This window comes from Macaca mulatta, chromosome 19 (genome assembly GCF_049350105.2).
Source record: "Macaca mulatta isolate MMU2019108-1 chromosome 19, T2T-MMU8v2.0, whole genome shotgun sequence".
NCBI lineage: Eukaryota > Metazoa > Chordata > Mammalia > Primates > Cercopithecidae > Macaca > Macaca mulatta.
The window spans coordinates 68,048,593-68,072,507 of NC_133424.1; the positions used below are offsets into that span (position 1 = coordinate 68,048,593).

General features: G+C 50.2%; 1 protein-coding gene and 1 pseudogene across 16 annotated transcripts in view; one reads left to right on the forward strand and one right to left on the reverse strand.

Moving 5' to 3' along the window:
* Positions 1-69: 69 nt before the first annotated feature.
* LOC144337352 (uncharacterized) lies at positions 70-5,581 on the forward strand (annotated as a pseudogene). The gene has a single exon (XR_013410393.1). The product of XR_013410393.1 is annotated as an uncharacterized LOC144337352 (transcript).
* A 4,695-nt stretch (positions 5,582-10,276) lies between these two features.
* Positions 10,277-23,915, reverse strand: part of NLRP9 (NLR family pyrin domain containing 9) — a 39,855-nt gene continuing 26,216 nt past the window's right edge. For 12 of the 15 annotated variants that reach the window (XM_077976714.1, XM_077976727.1, XM_077976715.1 and 9 more), the window contains 5 exons: positions 18,684-18,854; positions 16,428-16,598; positions 15,480-15,650; positions 13,946-14,116; positions 10,283-10,890 (listed from right to left, as the gene is read on the reverse strand). In XM_077976714.1, the coding sequence (XP_077832840.1) occupies positions 10,758-10,890; positions 13,946-14,116; positions 15,480-15,650; positions 16,428-16,598; positions 18,684-18,854 (817 nt within the window). In that variant the 3' untranslated portion in view covers positions 10,283-10,757. 15 annotated transcript variants of the gene reach the window in all.

Here is a 23,915-nt window from a genome sequence, read left to right on the forward strand (position 1 = left end):
CCAGCTCTCTCTCGAGGGTGGCTGGGAACCAGCCGTTCTGTCTCAGAAGTCCTGATTTCCCTGACCCTCCCGGGTCAAGGGGTGGCTGGGTTGAGGGTGGACGGCGCGAGGCCTGGCAGAGCTGTAGCCCACGCAGGTCCAGGTGGTCAGGAGGCCACTCGTGGCCAGACGCTCCCAGTGCAGGAGGCCTCGCTCTTGTGTTGAGGGAACACTAGGATGAGGTCAGAGTGCACTGGGGTTCAGGGAGAAGAATCCTGAGGGATGGCACATACGCAGCACAGATCACCATCGCCATCACCTGGGCCCCCCGCAAGCATCACTAATCCATCCCTGCACTCCGGAAACCGCGTCAGCCTCTGTCGGCTGAGCCGAGTGAACCACCAGGTGCCTCCTGGTTGTCGTCTGTGTGCCGTTGTCCTGGGCTGGACCATACCTGATGGGATCATCGCAGAGAAGCCTCGGGCCGCCTTGTGAGGGGGTGTTGCTGTTATCTCCAGGGGTAGTTGACAGCTTGTTGCAGGCCCCACAGCAAGGGCCTTAGTGACGGGGATCTGGCTGTGTCTGTTTTAAGTGGAACAGGCTGTTCTTCCATGTGGAGTCTCCCTCCATGATCCCCTGGGGTCAAGTCCTGACGGCTGGGTTCGCTCCCTCAGTGACTCCGACAGCTCTTGTGTCAGAGGTGCTGGGGTGCAGGCTGTGTGGGGTGCAGGCTGTGCGGGGTGCAGGCTGTGCTGGAGGCTGTGCTGGGGTACAGGCTGTGTGGGGTGTGGGGTGCAGGCTGTGTAGGGCCAGACCCCTGGAGTCGGACGACTTCTTGCCCCTTCTGCCCGGACTTGCCCCTTATGCCTGGAGATGCTCTAGGCTCAGGGTGGGGCCAGATAGCTGTGTCGCAGGGACACTTGCTGCTGTGGGTTGTGGTCCAGGGAGCACCCAGCCATTGGAGGGTTGGAGGCCCTGAGAGGGACGTGACTGCGGTGTCCAAGCGGCCTGGTGGCCACCCTGTGTGCCCCCTCCCTGGTGGACCTATGTCACCTGGGGATTGCTGAGCAAAAGAAGTGCCATCGGGGTGACGTGAGGTTGGGGTTCTGTTACTTGCTGTGAATTGGGTCATGACCTGTGTCGGAGCATTCTCTGGCCTCCACTTGCCGCTGCAGACCAGGATGTCTGGAGGGTTGTAGGGGGCTTGATGGAGGAATTGCTGACCACGCCATGCAGGAAGGGGTGGGGCCCAGGGACACAGGAACTTTGGGGTCAGCTGGTTACAGGTCCAGTTGCAGAGGAGCATCTCACTTCCTTAGCCAGGGAGGGGAAGCCCTCTTCTCACCCGGCCTGGGTATGTTGTGGGGGAGTCAATTCCCGGGACGGGGTGCCATTCCTGGGCAGCAGCAAGCGTCCCTTACGCTTGGGCTCTCTGAGACCCTGCTGTTCTAGGCGGATGTGATGGGGGAGCCCCTCAGGGCATGGAGAGGCCGCCGAAGGCAGCTCTGAGTGGGATCCCAGGGAAAGGGGAGGTGAGCCCCGCTCTTGGCGATCTTGGTCCCCCCACAGGGTCGTAGCTCCTTGGCTCCTCACTTGTCAGACCCTCCTCCATTCACCAAGTTAAGGATAAGTTTCACGATTTCACAGTGCCGTGCCTTCGCTCCCTTTCTCTTCAGAAAAGCTGAGGAGGAAGAAGATAAAATGATACATTTGGGCTTAGTCCAGTGCAAGGGTTAAAGGTGTAAGGCTTCAGTTCTCCCCACCATTTCCTCATTTGGCAAAACAAGACTATTGAAAACACAAGACAAAAACCCCGAGGCTTGCACATAAATTCGGGGCTTATTTACAGCATCCTCGGCATCTTCCTTTCCCTACAGTGCGAATTACCAAGTAGCGCCATGGATCTCATGTCTCCTACTTTATTCCTCTTTCCAGAATATTCCAGCCACCAAAGTGCTCAGCAGGAGCTGCCATGTAAGAGTCCCCCATGAAGCCCAAGCACCTGGGCTTAGCGACATGCAGGGTTGAATGCTGGGAGCCTGCTGTTGTCCCCGATTGAGGGTTCACCCACTGTATTAGTGTCCCTCTTTCTACAGCAAATGCGTCTCTGTCCCCAGGATGGGATGGCGAACTTGTTAAATGGCTATAAGGAAGACTTTATTCAGGACCATCGAGATAGGTACAGGTACCATCAGTGGATGGAAAATCACTAAGAGCAAACCTCAGGGGTCCGGGGGGTTTTGGCTAAACCCACCTAGCAGGATTCTTGCTGAAGGCAGGCCAGGGTGATCAGAGGTCACCTGGGGATGGTGGAGGCTGAAGAAGACGATCAGATGTGAGGGTGGCGGGGGTTGTGGGGGACGGCGGCGCGGTTCATTTGCGGAAAGGATTTTACAAGGACGTGCACAGATGGGCCTAGGAGGAGGTTCAGAATTCTCAGGTTTGGCCTGAGTCGTGTTGCGCCCGGCCACCTCTCCAGAGGAGCAGATGTGCCTCTGACCCCGCGTCTCCCCGCAGAGGGCTAAAGTGGAAAAAACCACACAGAACTTTCCCCTGGGACAGGTGAAGCGGATGGGGCGTGGGGCATTCCTGGGGACTCCGTTCAAGGCCTAGGGGCCGGGTGGGGAAGGCACTTGAGGGAACCTCCCTGGAGCCCGAGGGAGCTTCAGCCAACTCCTAGGTCACCCCACCACCCACCAGAGTCCAGGCCTGCCAGAGTCCCCTCACACCTGTGCTCACCCTACCCTTGCCCCTCGCTCTACTCTCACCCCCCGCCCTACCCTTACCCCTCGCTCTACTCTCACCCCCCGCCCTACCCTTACCCCTCGCTCTACTCTCACCCCCCGCCCTACCCTTACCCCTCGCTCTACTCTCACCCCCCGCCCTACCCTTGCCCCTCGCTCTGGAGCTGCGATGCCAGCCTTGGGGCTTTCAGTCCTGCCTTGATCTTTGTTTTATACTGAAACTCAATTTTACACACACAAACTCTCTCCCAGCCGGCCTCTGCCTTTTCCTCATGTTGTCATTGAATAAAAAGAAATGCATTTTTTTTTTTTCCTCTGAGACAGTCTTGCTGTGTTGCCCAGGCTGTTTTTTTTTTTTTTTTTTTTTTTGTATTTTTAGTACAGATGGGGTTTCACCATGTTAGCCAGAATGGTCTCGATCTCCTGATCTCGTGATCGCCCTCAGCCTCCCAAAGTGCTAGGATTACAGGCATGAGCCACTGTGCCCGGCTCCCACCCCATTCTCTGATCCTGCAGGCAGGCCCTTAGTTTGTGCTGCTCTGCACTGCTTATCTGTGTGTGCCGAAAGGTGAGGGAGAGTGTCTGTGCCCATTCCCAGGCACCTTCTTGCAGCTGCAGCCATCTCCCCCACGCACGCTTCCAGCTTCCCTATCTTAGTGTGCCTAAAGGGAAAGGAATGTGCTTTAGGCCTGCTGTTTTTATTGGGGACCATCGTATGTATGTGGCTTGGTGATTACCCAGGAACCTCCCAAGTCTGTGCCCTGAGTTGCTTATCTGTGTTTTACAGCCTGAAAGGTCAGGCTGCTCTTTGTTAGGAGAAGTGACTTATTTGAACCGGGTGGTGTGGTTAGAAAGGGAGCAATTTCTAAGCTGCTTTTTGTTAGAAAGCTTTTTGCTGGGGACTCTCTTCACCTTATCTACCTAAATGATTTCTTTCTGTTTCTTACATCTATTGGGTGTTGATTTCAAGTAGAATGAGTGAATGCATTCATTCATCTAAGCCGTATTGACTCCATTGTTTCTTTCACTGATAGCAGATTATCTCTTTTGGCCCTGCGTCCTCTCTGGCTGGGCAGCTCTGGGCCAGCCATAGATGGAGGGGAGGACGTGTGTGTGGCCATGTGTGTGTTTCTGTCCTGGACAACTCTGTCCCGAGGGGCCAACGTGGGAAGTGCCCTCAACCAAGGAGATTCCTGCTCTGTGTGTGTGTGTGTGTGTGTGGTGTGTGTGTGTGTTGTATGCGGTTGGGACAGTTGGGGATTCTCACTTTTTTTTTTGAGACTGTTTCACTCTTGTCACCCAGGCTAGAGTGTAGTGGCGTGATCTTGGCTCACTACAACCTCCACCTCCCGGGTTTAAGCGATTCTCCTGCCTCAGCCTCTCAATTACAGGCGCCTACCACCACGCCTGGCTAATTTTTGTATTTTTAGTAGAGACGGGGATTCACCACGTTGGCCAGGCTGGTCTCAAACTCCTGACCTCAGGCGATCCACCTGCCACGGCCTCCCAAAGTACTGGGATTACAGGTGTGGGCCACCGAGCACAGCTCGGGATCCTCACTTTTTCGCAGAGATTGAGTGGTCACTGGCAGGGCATCTGATGGAACTTTCTGAGATGCTGGGAATGTTCTCTGTGCTGTACAAAAGGGATGCCAGTAGCCACATGCCACGTGGAACAGTTGAAATGTGGCCAGTGTGAGATTTTTAAATCTTGCCTATTTTTGATGGACTTAAGTTGAAGCACCTGCTTGGGAGCGGCTACCGCGCGGGATGGGACTGGAGGAAGCTGGAAAGCGCTCGCCTGCGTTTCGGGTGCTGGCCCAGCAGAGGGCGCCGGAGAGCGGCCGGAGCCGCAGGCGGGGTTGTGGGAAGAGGCTGGGATCCCGTGCGCGCTGGTGCACCTGGGCCAGCGCGCAGACGATCAATGCAGGAATTCAGTTCCTCGGAGTGTTCCTCCGTCTCGAGCCTTCTCGCCCACACGGAGACAAGGAGAAGTCACACGTACTTCTCGCGGGCTCCTACTCGTGGTCCTGGTCTCCTCCCGGCCCCCACCTCCCAGCCCAGCGCGCACACTAGACGGCACGTGATCTCCACGCTCTTCCTCCCGCGCCCCTTGCTCACCCGACCCCCGTGGGAGTGGCCCATCCTCTCCGCGTAGACACCTGCAGTCATTGTCACTAGCTGAACTGCGCCCTCCTGAAAGCCCTGTGTTGGAGTCCTACCCCCACCTCCCCCGCCCCCATAACCCAGAATGGGGCTGTATTTGGAGACAGGGCCTTTACCCAGGTAAGTAAGGTTAAAATGAGGACATTAGGGTGGGTCCTAATCCAACCTGCCTGTTATACAGTGGGGTTGCACCTTCATGTGAAGACGCAGGGAGAAGACAAGCCGTCTGCGAGCCAAGGAGAGAGGCCTCGGCGGAAACCGACCCTGCAGCACCTTCATCTTGAACTTCTGGCCTCCAGAACTGCGAGAAAATATGTTGACGTTATATAGCGCTCCCAGCTGGTGGTACTTTGTTATGACAGCCCTAACACATGAATGCAGCCATCCACACTGTCTGTGGGAATGCACGCATACCCCACAGCCCCCTTGCTCTGTCTCACCTCGTATCGCAAAAGCTCACGCATGTCTCTTTCCCGAGTCCCCGGAGCGTCATCCCACCTACATCTCTCTTCTTGGCGGGGACTGGCCTGCCGCTTGGGATGCTCCTGGGCCCCCTGCTCCAGCACCGCTCCCTTCATTCTGTAATACAGACAATAGAGAGGAGACCGCCTGGCCCCACTTCCTCATTTCTGTTCCCAGGAAAATAAGCATTGCAAGTGATCCATAGAACAATAGACATCATCCACTTTCCAAGCATCTCTGACTGAGTGATCTTCTACACATGCACGTGGGAGGCCCCAGGGAGCCCAGTAGAAATGAAAAGCCTGGGCAAACACAGAATTATGCCACACAGTGAATGTGCTACTCAAGCCACTCGGCCTGGGTGGCGGTGGTTGGAAGCCTTACTGGCTTGAGCTTTCTGAGTAAGCTGTGACCCAATCATTGACTTAAACTTCAGAGGTCCATGGAGACCTCTTAGGAGTCTTTGAAGGAACTTAGCATAGATACAAATAGCTGCTGACTGCAGAGAGATAGGGAGATATGTTTTGTAAACGTGTCCAGGCAACTTTTTGCCTACGGAAACAGACAAAAATGAAAACAAATGAAAAAACCTCTCAGAACAATACAGAATCCAGAGTCACTACAACACATTTCCTGAAGTGGCGTGAGCCTGTAATCCCAGCACTTTGGGAGGCCGAGGCAGGTGGATCGCTTGAGGTCAGGAGTTCGAGACCAGCCTGGCCAACATGGTGAAACTCCATCTCTATTAAAAATCCCCGTCTCTACTAAAAATACAAAAATTAGTCATGCATAGTGGCATGCGCCTGTAGTCCCAGCTACTCGGGAGGCTGAGATGGGGTCTTGCTATGTTGTCCAGGCTGGTCCTGAACTCCTGGGCTGAAGCATTCCTCCTGCCTCGGCCTCCTGAAGTGCTGGGATTCCAGGCGTGAGCACGGTCATATAGGAGTGCTTCCGGCCGGGCATGGTGGCTCACGCCTGGAGTCCCAGGACTTCAGAAGCCTGAGGCGGGCGGACTGCCTGAGGTCAGGAGTTGGAGACCAGTCTGGCCAACATGCTGAAACTCCATCTCTACTAAAAAAAAAAAAAAAAAAAAAAAGCCAGACGTAGTAGCGCACGCCTGTAGTCCCAGCTACTCGGGAGGCTGAGGCAGGAGAATTGCTTCAACCTGGAAGGTGGAGGTTGCAGTAAGCCAAGATCACGCCACTGCACTCCAGCCTGGGCGACAGAGCAAGACCTCATCTCAAAAAAAAAAAAAACGAAAACAATTCATATTATCCTGAGGAGACAGTGACAGGGTACAGTGTGTGGTATTTAGAATTGTTATTATCCTGAGGAGGAGACAGTGACAGGGTACAGTGTGCCATATTTAGAATTGTTATTATCCTGAGAAGGAGACAGTGACAGGGTGCAGTGTGCGGTATTTAGAATTGTTATTATCCTGAGAAGGAGACAGTGACAGGGTGCAGTGTGCGGTATTTAGAATTGTTATTATCCTGAGAAGGAGACAGTGACAGGGTGCAGTGTGCAGTATTTAGAATTGTTATTATCCTGAGAAGGAGACAGTGACAGGGTGCAGTGTGTCATATTTAGAATTGTTATCATCCTGTCACAGGAATGCAGTAACTTAAGATAAAAGGGAACAATGCAAAGTCTTGCTCAAATCATAAGATCATGTAACATTACAATTGCAAGAGGAACAAGTGTCAACTTTTGAGAACTCAACATTATTCCTAGGAGGGAGTGAATACAAAATACCTTTAAAAATCAGTAGCTCTTGGCCGGGCATGGTGACTCATGCCTGTAATCCCAGCACTTTGGGAGGCTGAAGCGGGTGGATCATTTGAGGTCAGGAGTTCAAGACCAGCCTGGCCAATGTGGTGAAACCCCATCTCTGCTAAAAATACAAAAAATAATGAGCTGGGTATGGTGGCGGGTGCCTGTAATCCCAGCTACTTGGGAGGCTGAGGCAGGGGAATCACTTGAACCCAGGAGGCGGAGGTTGCAGTGAGCCAAGATTGCACCACTGCATTCCAGCCTGGGTGACGGAATGAGACTCTGTCTCAAAATAAAAACAAGAAAAGTTACAGTTTTATAAGATCTGAGAACTACAGTTCTAAGTTTTTCTCTCTGTCCTTGCTGCATCAGGTTAAAGAAGGATAGATTTTTTCATTAACTTGGATAAAAGTATGAGTGTACAACACACACACACACACACACAGAAATGTGTCTCCAGAATCTTTGGAGAAATAATGAGACAGTCTTATTCTACTACACCCCACCATGATGTACCATAGATGATTTCTTTCTGTAAATTTCCATTTATATGTGTGTGTCACTGGACCTAGTTTTTGGCATTAGAATATTTAAGTTCTAACACAAATCCTGCACTTTAATTATCTGTACTTTTTTGAGATGGAGTTTTGCTCTTGTTGCCCAGGCTGGAGTGCAATGGCAGGATCTCGGCTCACTGCAACCTCTGCTTCCCAGGTTCAAGTGATTCTCCTGCCTCAGCCTCCCGAGTAGGGGATTACAGGCACCCGCCACCATGCCTGGCTAATTTTTGTATTTTTAGTAGAGACAGGGTTTCACCATGTTGGCCAGGCTGGTCTCAAACTCCTGACCTCAGGTGATCTGCCCACCTCGGCCTCCCAAAGTGCTGGGATTACAGGTGCAAGCCACTGTGCCTGGCCACATATTCACACCCAAAGCTAGATCTGTTGGGTCTGAGAAAATGAGCAGACTCTTGCGTTCATGGTTCAGAGTTCAGTGGGTCTGTTCATCCAAGGTTTGGTTCAGACTCCAAAGAGACCCTGTCCTTCTTTCTCTAGGACTCAGGGATTTGCAGTGACCCTCACCTGTGGTCCTACCTGAGACACTCCCCTGCAGGTTGCCACCTGCCTCTGTCCAGCCAGAGCATGAACAGGATGTCAGCGTGAGGCAGGGTTATCACCTGCTCTGGACAGAGTGACTTCACCACCACCGCTCTATGTTCCTCTCTTGAGGGATGACACTAAGTCCCGTCGTCTTCCCTGAGACTGAACATAAGGAAGCACCCACCTGGTTCCTCTTGGTTCCAGAGCTCTGTGCAGGGAAGTGTCGGTCAGGAGGAGCGGGGGCCCCTGAGTCCCTAGTTATAGGAGCGAGTTCCTGGAGCTGATCTCCCCACAGAGATGCATTATCATGCCATCTGTAGAATCCATGACATGGTCAGCAGGGAGAGTCTGGAGAATCTTCAGTGAGGAACAAAATGTATCCCCAGCCCCTTCTGGTGGTGAGTTACAGCTTTCGGCAGTTAGTGAGAGGATGGTGGAGACCAGCTGAGCCAGTGGCATAGGAAGCTTTCTGTGCTCCCGTGGGAGAATCTAAGTTCTGAACCGGTGTCATCAGAGTGGAAGGGGCAGTCAACACTGGGTCCGGGCTCCCGTTTTCTGTTTACAATTGGGCATTTTCTTCAATGCTGTTTTTCTTTTTGGGACGGAGTCTCGCTCTGTCACCCAGGCTGGAGTGCAATGGCATGATCTCGGCTCACTGCAACCTCCGCCTCCCGGGTTTACGCCATTCTCCTGCCTCAGCCTCCTGAGTAGCTGAGACTACGGGCACCCACCACCACGGCCAGCTGATTTTGTATTTTTAGTAGAAACAGTGTATCACCATGTTAGCCAGGCGGGTCTTGAACTCCTGACCTCAGGTGATCCGCCCACCTCGGCCTCCCAAAGTGTCAGGATTACAGGCGTGAGCCACGGCGCCCGGCCCTCTTTCAGTTTTCTAAAGTCACGCTGACACTCGAAGCCTGTGAATACAGAGCGTCTGCATATGATCCGGAGTCGGGTCTTCTCCATGACGTGAAGTTCCACCGCTCTTCAAGGTTATGTGAAGGTTGCTTATTGCCCCAGGTCTGAGTAGTCTGGAAGATATCCCATTTGAAGCTTTTCTATGTCATCTCAGATCTCATAGTTCCTCTCTACACGACTCTGCTGGGAGACTCATATTTTTATATTTCCATGTGTCCACACAGCCTTGCTTCCTTTGTCTGTCTTTGGACCACCAGGCTTTCCCCCTTTATTCCTGAATGGAAGCAGCACTCCTGGTCACGTGGGCTGGTAGTAGGGGAAGGAAACACAGGAAGATTATGCCAGTTTTTTGTTTGTTTGTTTGTTTGTTTTGAGACGAAGTCTCACTCTGTGCTCCAGGCTGGAGTACAGTAGTGCAATCTCAGCTCACTGCAACCTCTGCCTCCCAGGTTCAAGTGATTCTCCTGCCTCAGCCTCCCAAATAGCTGGGACTACAGGTGCATGCCACCATGTCCAGCTAATTTTTGTATTTTTAGTGGAGACAGGCTTTTACCATATTGGTTAGGCTGGTCTTGAACTCCTGACCTCATGATCCACCCACCTGGGCCTCCTAAAGTGCTGGGATTACAGGCGTGAGCCACTGCGCCCAGCCTATGCCAGCATTCTTTAAAGTTGTAGAAAAAGGCCAAAAGCAAATAGAAAATTGGGCGAAAAAGTTCATCATTGCTTAAACATATGGAAAACCTGGAAGTAAAATTAAGCAAATAAGTGCAAGCACTCTACATCAAAGACTATGGAAAATTCAGCCTCCCAAGTATCCAAAGAATCCAGGCGTGTGCCAAGAGATCCAGGGGTAGGTCCACAATTTCACAATCTCAGGAGAATCTGAGATTATATTTCAATCTAATAACTGATACTATATAATCCAGCTTCTGTATCACATTTATATTTTGTAGTAACAATTTTAGACCAGGCCAATAAAGCATCACCAATTTGCTGCAGGGAACTAGGGAATGTTTAATTATGGCAGTGAAGTGTTTAATATTGTATTTTAAAATAGAAACAGTATAGAAACATTTGAATAATACTGAATTTTTAGAAACATCTATTGGAGTGTCATATATAAAAGGATAAGTAGAGATTTGGAAATGCTTTTTTTATTGGACAACAAAACTGATCAAATGTAAATCTGGGCAAACTAGAAAGTCTGGATGCTAGCAATACAATCTATAGACACATTCTAGCATCACTTCTATGTGAGAAGTATCCGGATAGTGGTGCCTGCAAATGCATGCCCCTACACACTCAGACATCCATTAAGAAAATAAAGCCATGCTTTCCAGAGCGTTTAACACTTGTTTAACGTACTTGTTCTTCTAAATATCGCAAGGCAGGATGGGGTTTCTAAAGACAAGGGGATATAGGACCAAGGCAAAGACAGTCAGCACATACACTGAATCACGTTCCATAATCATATTGTTAGAACACCCAGGGAATAGCCCTGAAATCACAGCCCTGCTGCCATGATGTACAATTACAGGACAGAGGTGCCAGGAGAAGGGCCCACGGTGGCCAAGGAAAGCTTTTGTGAGAAGACTACTTCAGGGTGTTCCCCATCAGAGGAGCACACCCCTGATCTTGTATTCCTCGTCAATCCAGGGTTCGTGTGAAATGGTCAGGTGGGGCATTTTTTCTTCCACAGACATCAGCATCTTCTGAGTTTCTTCATCAAAGCCAGATTTGTGCAGCCTGGGAAAAATAGAAATAAAGTGTTTTTTTTGTTTTCTTTTTCATTTGTACACAGTATTGCCTCTCTACATTCTGATGTCTACCTCTCCTCTCCTCTTTATTCTCTTCTAGAAATCACTGGGAGAATTGTACTGAATTTGAAAAACAAGCATGCATCTTTCCTATAGGATGGGAAGCCTCTGATTTAGACCATAAAGTGAAATTTCATATACAGCATGTATCAATTAAGATTTAATTCAAAAAAGATGAATTTAAGTTAAAAAGAAAAAAAAACAGGATAACTTCCATTCACCTGATGTTCATATGCCCTGGCACATTTATTGCTGCTTATAATGTGCTTTAAAAAAAAAAACTTGGCCGGGCGTGGTGGCTCAAGCCTGTAATCCCAGCACTTTGGGAGGCCGAGACAGGCGGATCACGAGGTCAGGAGATCGAGACCATCCTGGCTAACATGGAGAAACCCCGTCTCTACTAAAAAATACAAAAAACTAGCCAGGTGAGGTGGCGGGCGCCTGTAGTCCCAGCTACTCGGGAGACTGAGGCAGGAGAATGGTGTAAACCCGGGAAGCGGAGCTTGCTGTGAGCCGAGATCGCGCCACTGCACTCCAGCCTGGGTGACAGAGCGAGACTCCGTCTCAAAAAAAAAAAAAAAAAAAAAAAATTAACATATTATGAACTTTCTCAGAGACACTAGTATAATGAATTCATGTACCCATCACCAACTTCTACAATTACCAATATTCAGCCTCTTCCATTTACAACCCACCCATTTTCTAAGAAATAATTAAAGCAGATGCTACACCCATAAATATTTCAAAACTTCTTGTCTATTTTTGCTATTTTCAGTTCCTTTCATGTCATTGTCCCCTGAACACACCTCAACAAAACTGGTTTTTGTCGTCACCAATAACATCAATTTATTAAATACATTCTATCCTACTTAACTGGTTAGCACTGAATACAGTTAATTACACTTTCTTGTTGGAGATATTTTTTCCCTTAGCTTATTGGTCACCACTTCCTGGCTTCTACTCCCTCAACAGCTATCCTTCTTGCTTTATACATTGAATCTTTATAACTTCTAAATGTTATCAGCATCAGGAAGATAAAAAAAATAAGTTCACAAATAATTGGTAAGACTGGAACATAGGCTCTCCTGAAAGAATATAACTAACATTTGCAGTTTTCTTCTCCCCTCTCCCATGTCCGTCCTTCTTGCCTGGTGTTCATAGTTATGTGCCTTTTTATCTCCGATTATAAAAAGAAGTTGAGGAGGATTAGCAGGTCACAAAAATTCATAGACATTTAGACACAGGAGAAGTAGGAGTTTATTACCTTAAATCTTCAGAGGTAGGGAAGATGGCTAAGTTTCCTTTCAGCTACAGCGACACTATGAGAAAGTTATCCAGAAATAACTGCTCTGAATGCTCGCTACTGTGGAGATGACATGTTCTGGGTGTGGGGATGGTGGTTGAAGAGGAGGGAGATAAGATAATTGTTATTTTATAATGCAGGTCTTAAGTGCCTGGCCTGTCCCTATGGGCGCTGGGTCTCTGTCTCCTCTCTGAATTCATTTTTTCCCTTCTCTGCTCTACAGTTCCCCGGGACCCCCTTCTAGCCCTGGAGGGTACAAGGCCTGGCACCATCTCAGAGCCTTTGCGTTTTGCTGTGCCCCCTTCACTTGGGGTCCTCCCTAGATATTCATGATATGGTTTGGTTGGAGCTGTGTCCCCACCCAAATCTCATGTTTAATTGTAATCCCCCCTGTTGGAAGTGGGGCCTGGTGGGAGGTGACTGGATCGTGGGGGTGGATCCTTCGTGAATGGTTAAGCACCATCCCTTTGGTGCTGGTCTCATGAGTGAGTTCTCACAAGATCTGGTTGTTTAGAAGTGTGTGGCATCCCCCCTGCTTCCTTTCCTCCTGCGCCCGCCACCAAAGACGTGCCTATTTCTCCTTCACATTCCGCCATGATTCAGAGTTTCCTGAGGCCACCTCAGAAGCAGAAGCCGTTATGCTTCCCGTACAGCCTGCACACGCACGAGCCAATTAAACCTCTTTCCTTTACAAGTTACCGTCTCTGCCAGGCGTGGTGGCTCACGCCTGTAATCCCAGCACTTTGGGAGGCTGAGGCGGGTGGATCACCTGAGGTCAGGAGTTCGAGACCAGCCTGGTCAACATGGTGAAATCCTGTCTCTACTAAAAATACAAAAATTAGCCTAGCATGGTGGTGAGCGCCTGTAGTCCTAGTTACTCCGGAGACTGAGGCACGAGAATTGCTTGAGCCTGGGAGGCGGGGGTTGCAGTGAGCCGAGATCATGCCACTGCACTCCAGCCTGGGTGACAGAGCAAGATGCCGCCTCAATAATACAAAAAACCAAAAAACAACAAAAACATAAACTTAACAGATTGTGAACTTTTCTCAGAGACACTAGTACAGTGAATTCATGTACTCATCACCAACTTGAACCATTATCAATATTCAACTTCTTCCATTTAGATCCTGCCATTTTTTAAAAAATAAAAAAAACTTTTAAAAATTAAGATAAAATCAGAAGGAAAAATTAACTTAAAAAATTCATCCTACAGGTTTCAAATAGGTACAACTCCAAAGGCAAACCTAATTTTCAGAACAACGTTCACTGCTGCCATTTAGCCAGTGTATTTCTGAATCCAGACCCTGCTCAGCCCGTCCCAGAACCGCTTCCCAAGTCTGAGCCGGGGTTGCATATTTATGGCCAACGTCAGTAGAACATGTTTTAATAAAGCAATGGTTCTCAGCTGGTGCAACTGTGTCTCCGGGGGACTTTTGACAATTTCCGGAGCTCTTTTGATTGTCACAACTGAGGGAAGCGCTACCGGCAACTCATGAGAAAGGCTGAGAACGCTGCGTGACATCTTACAATGTCAACGGTTTTTACATTTTACAATGACATTTTACAATGTCCACAGGGGCCCAGGACAGGCCCCCACCACAAACGACCCTCCAGCCTGACATCCGTCATGTCGCAGTTGAGCAAATGGCCAGAGAACTAAGCTCGTTCTGAAGTCACTCACCCCAGCATCTGCAGGGCACAGTCCGGGTGGCTCAGTGCCTCACACAGCACCGCCACTGCATCAGGTTCCAAGGTAATCCAGTCGAGGTTCAGGCTCCTCAGTGTTTTGCAGGCAACGAGTGCCGCGGCGAGGTCACCACAGCAGGCACGGGTGATCGGACATGTTTGCAGACTGCAGAAAGGGAAACACACCAGAGAATCCAGTCTGGCTTGGGGCAGGCTGGAGGGCACGCCATTGTTACTTACCAACTACTTATCACCCCCTAATACCGATAGACAGGATGATAGTAGGCAGAGGACAGAGGATAGGGGACAGATGGACAAATGGATAAATGACAGATGATGTATACATAGATATAGATAGACGTGTGGATATGCACGTATCTATCCACATTCGTACACACATATGTATATGTCTGATGTGTGTACCTGTGTGTTGGTGGCTTTCAGGCAGGCATGATTTTTCCCCAGGAGCACAGCTGCCCTGGCTGAGAAATGCTGGTCTACACGGCAGAGTTTCCTGCTGGGAGGTGTGTAATTTTTGCCCACCGGAGGATCCTGGTAGTGTCCGGAGACATTTTTGGTCTACCACGCCAGGAGAGAAGGTGCTCCTACCTCTTCTTCCCCTCTTCCCCTCTTCGCTTACCTCTTTCACCCTCTCTTCCTCTCCTGCCCGCACTTCCATCCCCTCTTCCCCTCTCCTCCTCCCCCTTCCTCCCCTATTCTCCCCTCTCCTCCCTCGTTTTTCTGTCCTCATCTAGTGGCTGGGAACCAGGGATGCTGCTCAACACCCCAGGAAGCATGGGACAGCCGCCCCAAAAACACAGAATGAATTGGGCTAAAATGCCCCTCGTGTCAATACCGAGAAACCAGGATGCAGACACACATCCTTGCAGCCTCACAAGCGCATGTAATTGTTTGACAAATTACACGCCTCCCGGCAGGAGACTCTGCCGTCTAGACCAGCGTTTCTCAGCCAGGGTGATTGCGCTCCAGGGCACGTACATCTAGTGACATTTATCCCAACTGAGGGGTGCTGCTGGCAACTGGAGGATAGTGTCCAGGGTGCTGCTGAAGATCCTATGATGCACAGGATGGCCCCCAAGGCAAATAACTCTCCAGTTTCAAACAGCAAGAATTCCAAGGCCGGGCACGGTGGCTCACGCCTGTAATCCCAGCACTTTGGGAGGCCGAGATGGGCGGATCACGAGGTCAGGAGATCCAGACCATCCTGGCTAACACGGTGAAACCCCGTCTCTACTAAAAATACAAAAAATTAGCCGGGCGAGGTGGCGGGCGCCTGTAGTCCCAGCTACTCGGGAGGCTGAGGCAGGAGAATGGCGTGAACCCGGGAGGCGGAGCTTGCAGTGAGCAGAGATCGTGCCACTGCACTCCAGCCTGGGCGACAGAGCCAGACTCCGTCTCAAAAAAAAAAAAAAAAAAAACCTGCCTCCCTTCCATCCTATTGACCCTCCGGCTCTTCCTATTCTTGAAATAGATACATTTTCCTACAATGATGATTGGTAGATACTCACCCAAGTTGCTCTAATTTACAGTTAGGATGCTTCAAAGCTGCACATAACTGTCTGACACCAGCATCTCCTATTTCATTATGCCCAAGTTTCAGGGTCTTTAGTTTTTCATTGCAAATAAGAACAGCAGCAATGTCCTTACAGGAATCGGAAGTAAGGAAACAACCCATCAACCTGGGGGAGGAAACACAGACACACACACACACACACACACACACACGTGTGTGCTTATGAGGCCAGTCACGAGGCTCCACCTGATTTTCATTTTTTCATGTGATACAAGAAATACCCAAGTACTGCTGAGATGATGAGGAGGGTGGGGAAGGGCAAGAGGAAGAGGAGTGAGGAACCAGGGAGGAGAAGGGAGGACAGGGGAGGGGGGAAGAATGGGGGAGGAAGGGGGAGGAAGAGAGGGGAAGAGGGGATGGAAGTGAGGGCAGGGGGGAGGAGGATGGAAGAGGTTAGGGACGAGGGGAAGAGGGGAGGGAAGGGGAAAGAAAAGGTAGGAGGGAGGAAGGGAGAGGGGAGGAGGAGGGAGGAGGGGAGAGGGGAGGAGGAGGGAAGAGGGGAGGAGGAGGGAAGAGGGGAGAGGGGAGGAGGAGGGAAGAGGGGAGGAGGAGGGAAGAGGGGAGGAGGAGGGAGGAGGGGAGAGGGGAGGAGGAGGGGAGAGAGGAGGAGGAGGAGGGGAGAGGGGAGGAGGAGGGGACAGAGGAGGAGGGAGGAGGGGATAGAGGAGGAAGAGGGAGGAAGGAGGAGGGAGGAAGGAGGAGGGGAGAAGGAGGGAAGAGGGGGGAGGGGGAGGGGGGATGGGGGGTGGGGGAGGAGGGAGGAGGGGGAGGGGATGGGGGGAGGGGGAGGAAAGAGGGAAGAGGGGGGAGGGGGAGGGGGAGGGGGAGGGGGAGGGGGAGGGGGGTGGGGGAGGACAGTAAAGCAAATCACAGCCGGTCCTACCACAGCTCCTGTATGCTGCAGGCCGGGTGCTTCAGCGCTCCACACAGAGACGCCACTCCATTATCTTCCAGGGCATTTGAGCTCAGATCGAGGAGGGACAGGGACTTACTGCACAAGAGGACTTGGGAGATGGAGTCACAGGAGACACAGGTGAGACAGCAGTACATCAACCTGCAAAGAAACACACCGTCTCCAGCCCACAGAACAGCCGCTCGTCCACCTGGAGAGACACACCGTCTCCCAGCCCACCGAACAGCCGCTCGTCCACCTGGAGGAACACCATCTCCCAGCCCACAGAACAGCCGCTTGTCCACCTGGAGAGACACACCGTCTCCCAGCCCACTGAACAGCCACTCGTCCACCTGGAGAGACACACACCATCTCCCAGCCCACTGAACAGCCGCTCGTCCACCTGGAGGAACACTGTCTCCCAGCCCACTGAACAGCCGCTCGTCCACCTGGAGAGACACACACCGTCTCCCAGCCCACTAAAGCTTCCTATGGTAATGTTACCATATTCTCTTTGTCACAGGCAAAACCTTTCCAGATGTTCCTTGAACTCTGCTGTCACTCAAGAAAATAAGGAGCTGGGTGAGGTGCCTCACACCTGTCATCCTAGCACTTTGGAAGAGCAAGACAGGTGGATCACCTGAGACCAGGAGTTTGAGACCAGCCTGACCCACATGATGAAACCCCGTCTCTACTAAAAGTACAAAATTAGCCGGGCACGGTGGCGGACGCCTGTAATCCCAGCTACTCGGGAGGCTGAGGCAGGAGAATCGCTTGAACCCGGGAGGTGGAGGTTGCAGTGAGCTGAGATCGCACCATTGCACTTCAGTCTGGGTGGCAAAAGCGAAACTATGTCTCAAAAAAAAAAAAAAAAAGACAATAAAAGAAGGGGATTAAAACTTGTAACACCTACGGACATACAGAAGGAAGAATGTGGAATATAGTGTCCCAACAAACAATCTCAGATTCCAGTTCCAAGTCAGATCATCACCAGCTGGAAGACCTAGGGCAAAAGTCACCCATTCTTTGCAACAGAGTATACATATGGCTTAATGGAATGTACTGGACAATATCCCATGTAGAATAATTTTTGATTTGTTGTTTAATATACATATTTAAGGTTTTGTTAAAAGAATAGATTTTAGGTGCTCGAGCCACAAAAAATAAAATGGATCAGCTATGTCAGAGGATAAGTATGTTAATTCCTTGACAACAGTCAACCTTTTACTATGGATATGTATATCAAATAATTTTTGTTTTAAAAATTATTTAATTGGCCTGGCGCGGTGGCTCACGCCTGTAATCTCAGCACACTGGGAGTCCGAGACGGGCGGATCACGAGGTCAGGAGATCGAGACCATCCTGGCTAACACGGTGAAACCCCGTCCCTACTAAAAATACAAAAAATTAGCCAGGCGTGGTAGTGGGCGCCTGTAGTCTCAGCTACTTGGGAGGCTGAGGCAGGAGAATGACGTGAACCCGGGAGGCGGGGCTTGCAGTGAGCTGAGATCACGCCACTGCACTCCAGCCTGGGCGACAGAGCAAGACGCTGTCTCAAAAAAAAAAAAATTATTTAATCACAATGTACTGTATCCTTTGCTGAGAGTTGATTTTAAATGTCCTCACATCCTCCAAAATGGTAACTCTGTGAGGTGATGGATCTGTTAATTAGCTTGATTGTAGTAATCATTTTACAGTGTATGTATATATTAGAACATCACATTGTATGGCTTAAATATATGCATTTTTAAAATATTTTAATTTTTTTTTCTTTTTCTTTTTTGAGATAGAGTCTTGCTCTGTCTCCCAGACTGGAGTGCAGTGGCACAATCTTGGCTCACTGCAACCTCCACCTCCCAGGTTCAAGCGATTCTCCTGCCTCAACCTCCCAAAGTGCTGGGATTACAGGCATGCGTCCCAGCTAAATTTTACACACGGCTGATTTTTCTATTTTTAGTAGAGACAGGGTTTCACCATGTTGGCCAGGCTGGTCTCGAACTCCTGAGCTCAGGTGATCCACCCACCTCAGCCTCCCAAAGTGCTGGGATTACAGGCATGAGCCACCAGGCCCAGCCAGCTCCATTTTACTGATGAGCACCTGAGGCATGGAAAAGGAACTCAGGTCGAGCTATGGATTCCACATTGTGCCGCGGCCCTCAGTGAGCACTGCATTGCTTTGATAATGGCTGGATCTAGGCGCACGCTTCGGAAATCTCCTCCGAACCTGCTTTCCGCAGGCCAACTTACATCAGCGTCTCCAGGGCACAGTGTGGGTGCTTCAGGGCTTCACATAGCAACATCATTCCTTCGTCCCTCAAGGAATTTTCTACCAAGGAGAGGTGTTTCAGCGTGCTGTTGCAGGCCAGGACAGAGGCGACGTCCTCACAATCTTCACTGGAAATGTCACACTTTCCCAGTCTACATGTGAGACACACACCATGAGACGGAACCAAAGCTTTCAATCGCTCATCAAAGATTAGCCACAGACCAAATGACACCTCTGATTCTAATCTTGCACCTGCCAATCCATTATCTACATTACAGACTTTTTTTTTTTTTTTTGAGAAGGAATCTCGGCCGGGCGTGGTGGCTCAAGCCTGTAATCCCAGCACTCTGGGAGGCCGAGACGGGCGGATCACGAGATCAGGAGATCGAGACCATCCTGGCTAACACGGTGAAACCCCGTCTCTACTAAAAAAATACAAAAAAACTAGCCGGGCGAGGTGGCGGGCGCCTGTAGTCCCAGCTACTCGGGAGGCTGAGGCAGGAGAATGGCGGGAACCTGGGAGGCGGAGCTTGCAGTGAGCTGAGATCCGGCCACTGCACTCCAGCCTGGGCGGCAGAGCGAGACTCTGTCTCAACAAAAAAATAAAAATAAAAATAAAATAAAAAAAGAAAAAAAGAGACCAGGCGCTGTGGCTCATGCCTGTAATCCCAGCACTTTGGGAGACTGAGGCGGGTGGATCATGAGGTCAGGAGATTGAGCCATTCCTGGCTAACATGGTGAAACTAAAAACACAAGAAAATTAGCTGGGTGTGGTGGTGGGTGCCTGTAGTCCCAGCTACTCAGGAGGCTGAGGCAGGAGAATGGCATGAACCCGGGAGGTAGAGCTTGCAGTGAGCTGAGATCACGCCACTGCATTCCAGCCTGGGTGACAGAGCGAGACTCCATCTCAAAAAAAAAAAAAAAAAAAAAGAGAAGGAATCTCACTCTGTTACCCAGACAGGAGTGCGGTGGTACGATCTCGGCTCACTGCAACCTCCACCTCCCAGATTCAAATGATTCTCCTGCCTTAGCCCCCCAAGTAGCTGGGATTACAGGCGCCTGCCATCACGCCCGGCTCATTCGTAGTTTTAGTAGAGATGGGGTTTCACCATGTTGGCCAGGCTGTTCTCGAACTCCTGACCTCAAGAGATCTGCCTACCTCGGCCTCCCAAAGTCCTGGGATTACAGGGATGAGCCACCACGCCCGGCCACATTACAAACTTTTAAAAAGTGCAAATGTGAATGACATGACTCCCTCATTCATCCCGTGGCTTTGCATTGAAGTTAGGAAAAAACGTCTAAGCCCATGCTTCTCACCGCCTGGGGTGATCTGCCCTGAGGGAGACACGTGGAAATGTCTGGGTGTATTACTGGCTGTCACAATGGAGGCCGCCAGGGATGCTGTTGAACATCCTTCAGTGAACAGCACAGACTCTGCAACAAAGGAGTATCCAGAACTCAATAAATCTGACTCTCTGTCAAGAGCACTTTAAGAAATAGGAAAAACCAAACTGTTTTTTTCCTACTTTCACACACTCAGTGCAACACGCTTCTGTGACCAGAGGTGGGAGGGCAGCTCACCCCCCATATGGGGCAGCTCTTCCGCAGCCACTAAGTGGGCGTCCTAAAACTTAAGCCAAACCGGACACTCCCCAGAGGGGCTAGACACAGAGCTGATCATCGATTATGCCTGTGTGATGAAGCCTCCATAAAAATCCTAAAAGGATATAGTTCAGAGAGCGCCCAGGTTGGCAAACACGTCCACACGCCACACCCCAGCTCCACAGGGACAGATGCTCCTGTCCTTGCGTGGGGAAAAGAAAGAGAGATCAGATTGTCACCGTGTCTACGTAGAAAAGGAAGACTTAAGAAGGCCGGGCGCGGTGGCTCACGCCTGTAATCCCAGCACTTTGGGAGGCCGAGATGGGCGGATCACGAGGTCAGGAGATCGAGACCATCCTGGCTAACACAGTGAAACCCCGTCTCTACTAAAAATACAAAAAACTAGCCGGGCGAGGTGGCGGCGCCTGTAGTCCCAGCTACTCGGGAGGCTGAGGCAGGAGAATGGCGTAAACCCGGGAGGCGGAGCTTGCAGTGAGCTGAGATCCGGCCACTGCACTCCAGCCTGGGCGACAGAGCGAGACTCCGTCTCAAAAAAAAAAAAAAAAAAAAAGAAAAGGAAGACTTAAGAAACTCCATTTTGATCTGTACTAAGAAAAATTGTTCTGTTTTGAGATGCCGTTAACCTGTGACTTTAGCCCCAACCCTGTGCTCACAGAAACATGTGCTGTAATGAATCAAGGTTTAATGGATTTAGGGCTGTGCAGGATGTGCCTGGTTAACAATATGTCTGCAGGCAGTATGCCTGGTAAAACTCACCGCCATTCTCCATTCCCAATTAACCAGGGACACAGTGTACTCGGAAAGCCACAGGGACCTCTGCCCAAGAAAGTCTGGGTATTGTCCAAGGTTTCCCCGCACTGAGACAGCCTGAGATATGGCCTCGTGGGAAGGGAAAGACCTTACATCCCCCAGCCCGACACCCGTAAAGGGTCTGTGCTGAGGAGGATTAGTGAAAGAGGGAGGCCTCTTTGAAGCTGAGATAAGAGGAAGGCTTCGGTCTCCAGCTCGTCCCTGGGAATGGAATGTCTTGGTGCAAAGCCGACCATTCCTTCTATTCTGAGATAGCAGAAAACCGCCCTGTGGCTGGGGGTGAGATATGCTGGCAGCTTGCTACACTGAGATGTTTGGGTGAAGAGAAACATAAAGCTAGCCTGCGTGCACATCCGGGCACAGCGCCTTTCCTTGAACTTATTCATGACACAGATTCCTTTGTTCACATGTTTCCCTGCTGACCTTCTCCCCACCTGTTGCCCTGTTACTCTCCCCTCGCCGAGATAGAACAAACAATGATCAATAAATACTGAGGGAACTCAGAGACCAGCGCCCGTGCGGGTCCTTGCACGCATGTTGTGTGCCGGTCCCCTGGGCCCACTGTTCTTTCTCTATACTTTGTCTCTGTGTCTTTTTTTTTTTTTTTTTGAGACGGAGTCTCCTCTGTCGCCCAGGCTGGAGTGCAGTGGCCGGATCTCAGCTCACTGCAAGCTCCGCCTCCCGGGTTCACGCCATTCTCCGGCCTCAGCCTCCCGAGTAGCTGGGACTACAGGCGCCGCCACCTCGCCCGGCTAGTTTTTTGTATTTCTTAGTAGAGACGGGGTTTCACCTTGTTAGCCAGGATGGTCTCGATCTCCTGACCTCGTGATCCACCCGTCTCGGCCTCCCAAAGTGCTGGGATTACAGGCTCGAGCCACCGCACCCGGCCTGTCTCTGTGTCTTGTTTCTTTTCTCAGTCTGTCATCTCCAACCCGACAAGAAATACCCACAGGTGTGCAGGGGCAGGCCCCCTTCACACTCGGGACCCTTCCAGATCTCATCCTGTGTCTCTCTCTCCATCTGGCTGCACATCTGTATCTTTCAGATCATTTATTAAATTGAGAGTCAGATCCCGTACGGTAGGAGCTCAGTCCCACAAGACTTCCCTTGACTTCAGATGCCAGTTGCAGGTACTGGGTTGCTCTGCCTGTGTTTGACCGACCGGCTATACATGGGGGTTCCCATGACCCCTTCCTTGAGTTAGACTTGCTAAAGTTAGATTTGCTAAACTCTTCCTAGAGTTAGATTTGCTAAAGTGGATCACAGACCTCAGGAAAACAATTACAATTAATAAATGATTGCTTGAGCCCAGGAGGTAGAGGCTACAGTGAACTGAGATCCCACCTCAGCCTCCCAGCTAGCTGGGATTACAGGTGCCCGCCACCATATCCGGCTAATTTTTGTATTTTTAGTAGAGATGGGGTTTCACCATGTTGGCCAGGGTGGTCTCGACTCCTGAGCTCAAGTGATCTGCCCGCCTTGGCCTCCCAGAGCGCTAGAATTACAGGCGTGAGCCACGCCCGGCCCCTGGCAGCCTTCGTATCTCTCTTCTCCATCCGACTCAGAGGGAAATGCATCTGCAAGTTTTTATGCATGGATTGTTTGCTCCCCATTGTGATAATTTTTTAAAAAGCTCCTCGGTCTTTTCTTTTTTCTTACTTATTGCATGCCTGTATCAGATTATCTTCTGCACCGCACAGAAAGCTCCTCATTCCTCAAGCCTCTTGATTGAAAGTATGATGGGGGCCGGGCGCGGTGGCTCAAGCCTGTAATCCTAGCACTTTGGGAGGCCGAGACGGGCGGATCACGAGGTCAGGAGATCGAGACCATCCTGGCTAAAACGGTGAAACCCCATCTCTACTAAAAAATACAAAAAACTAGCCGGGCGAGGTGGCGGGCGCCTGTAGTCCCAGCTACTCGGGAGGCTGAGGCAGGAGAATGGCCTGAACCCGGGAGGCGGAGCTTGCAGTGAGCTGAGATCCGGCCACTGCGCTCCAGCCTGGGCAACAGAGCAAGACTCCGTCTCAAAAAAAAAAAAAAAAAAAAAAAAGAAAGTATGATGGGGATCTCTCCTCTGAGACCAAGAGGAAATGAGAAGATGGAGCAGAAGCAATATTTAAAGATCGAGATCATGGTAAAGCGTTCTCAGAAGCCTGTGCAAACATTCATCCACAAATGGAGGAAGCTCCGTGAATTTTTAAGCACAATAAACACAAAGAAAGACCAAAACCACGCCCAAGGAGGGAAGGAAAAAAAAAACCCTTAAAATTAGCCGGAGATAAGACACGTGGAGCACACTGCCTACAATAGGACGAAATATACTGATGGCTAAATTGAGAAAAGCATGGAAGCCTGAACGGGATGGAATTCCATCTTTAACATGTAAAAGAACAAAAGAAAGAAAACAGTGAAAACCTACAATTCTCTGATGGATGGGTGAAAAAAATCTACAAAAATAAAATCAAAACAGTTTTGGTCTCAACTACACTGTGGTCATCTGGTTTATAACGATAACTACTGCTGTTCACTTGAGAAAAAGTCATCTTCCGACAGCACTCTGTGTTTGTATGTGAAAAATTTTAAAAACACCTGACTTTATACTACACAGAAACATTCATTCAAAGTAGATCATAGCCCCAATTGTGCATGGTAAAATAAGACTTTTAGAGAGAAATGCATAGGAAGTTATTCTTAGGACTTTGGGCTTGGAGTGCAGTGACGTGATGACAGCTCACTGCAGCAACTTTGGACCTTTGGGCTCAAGAGATCCTCCTGCGTCA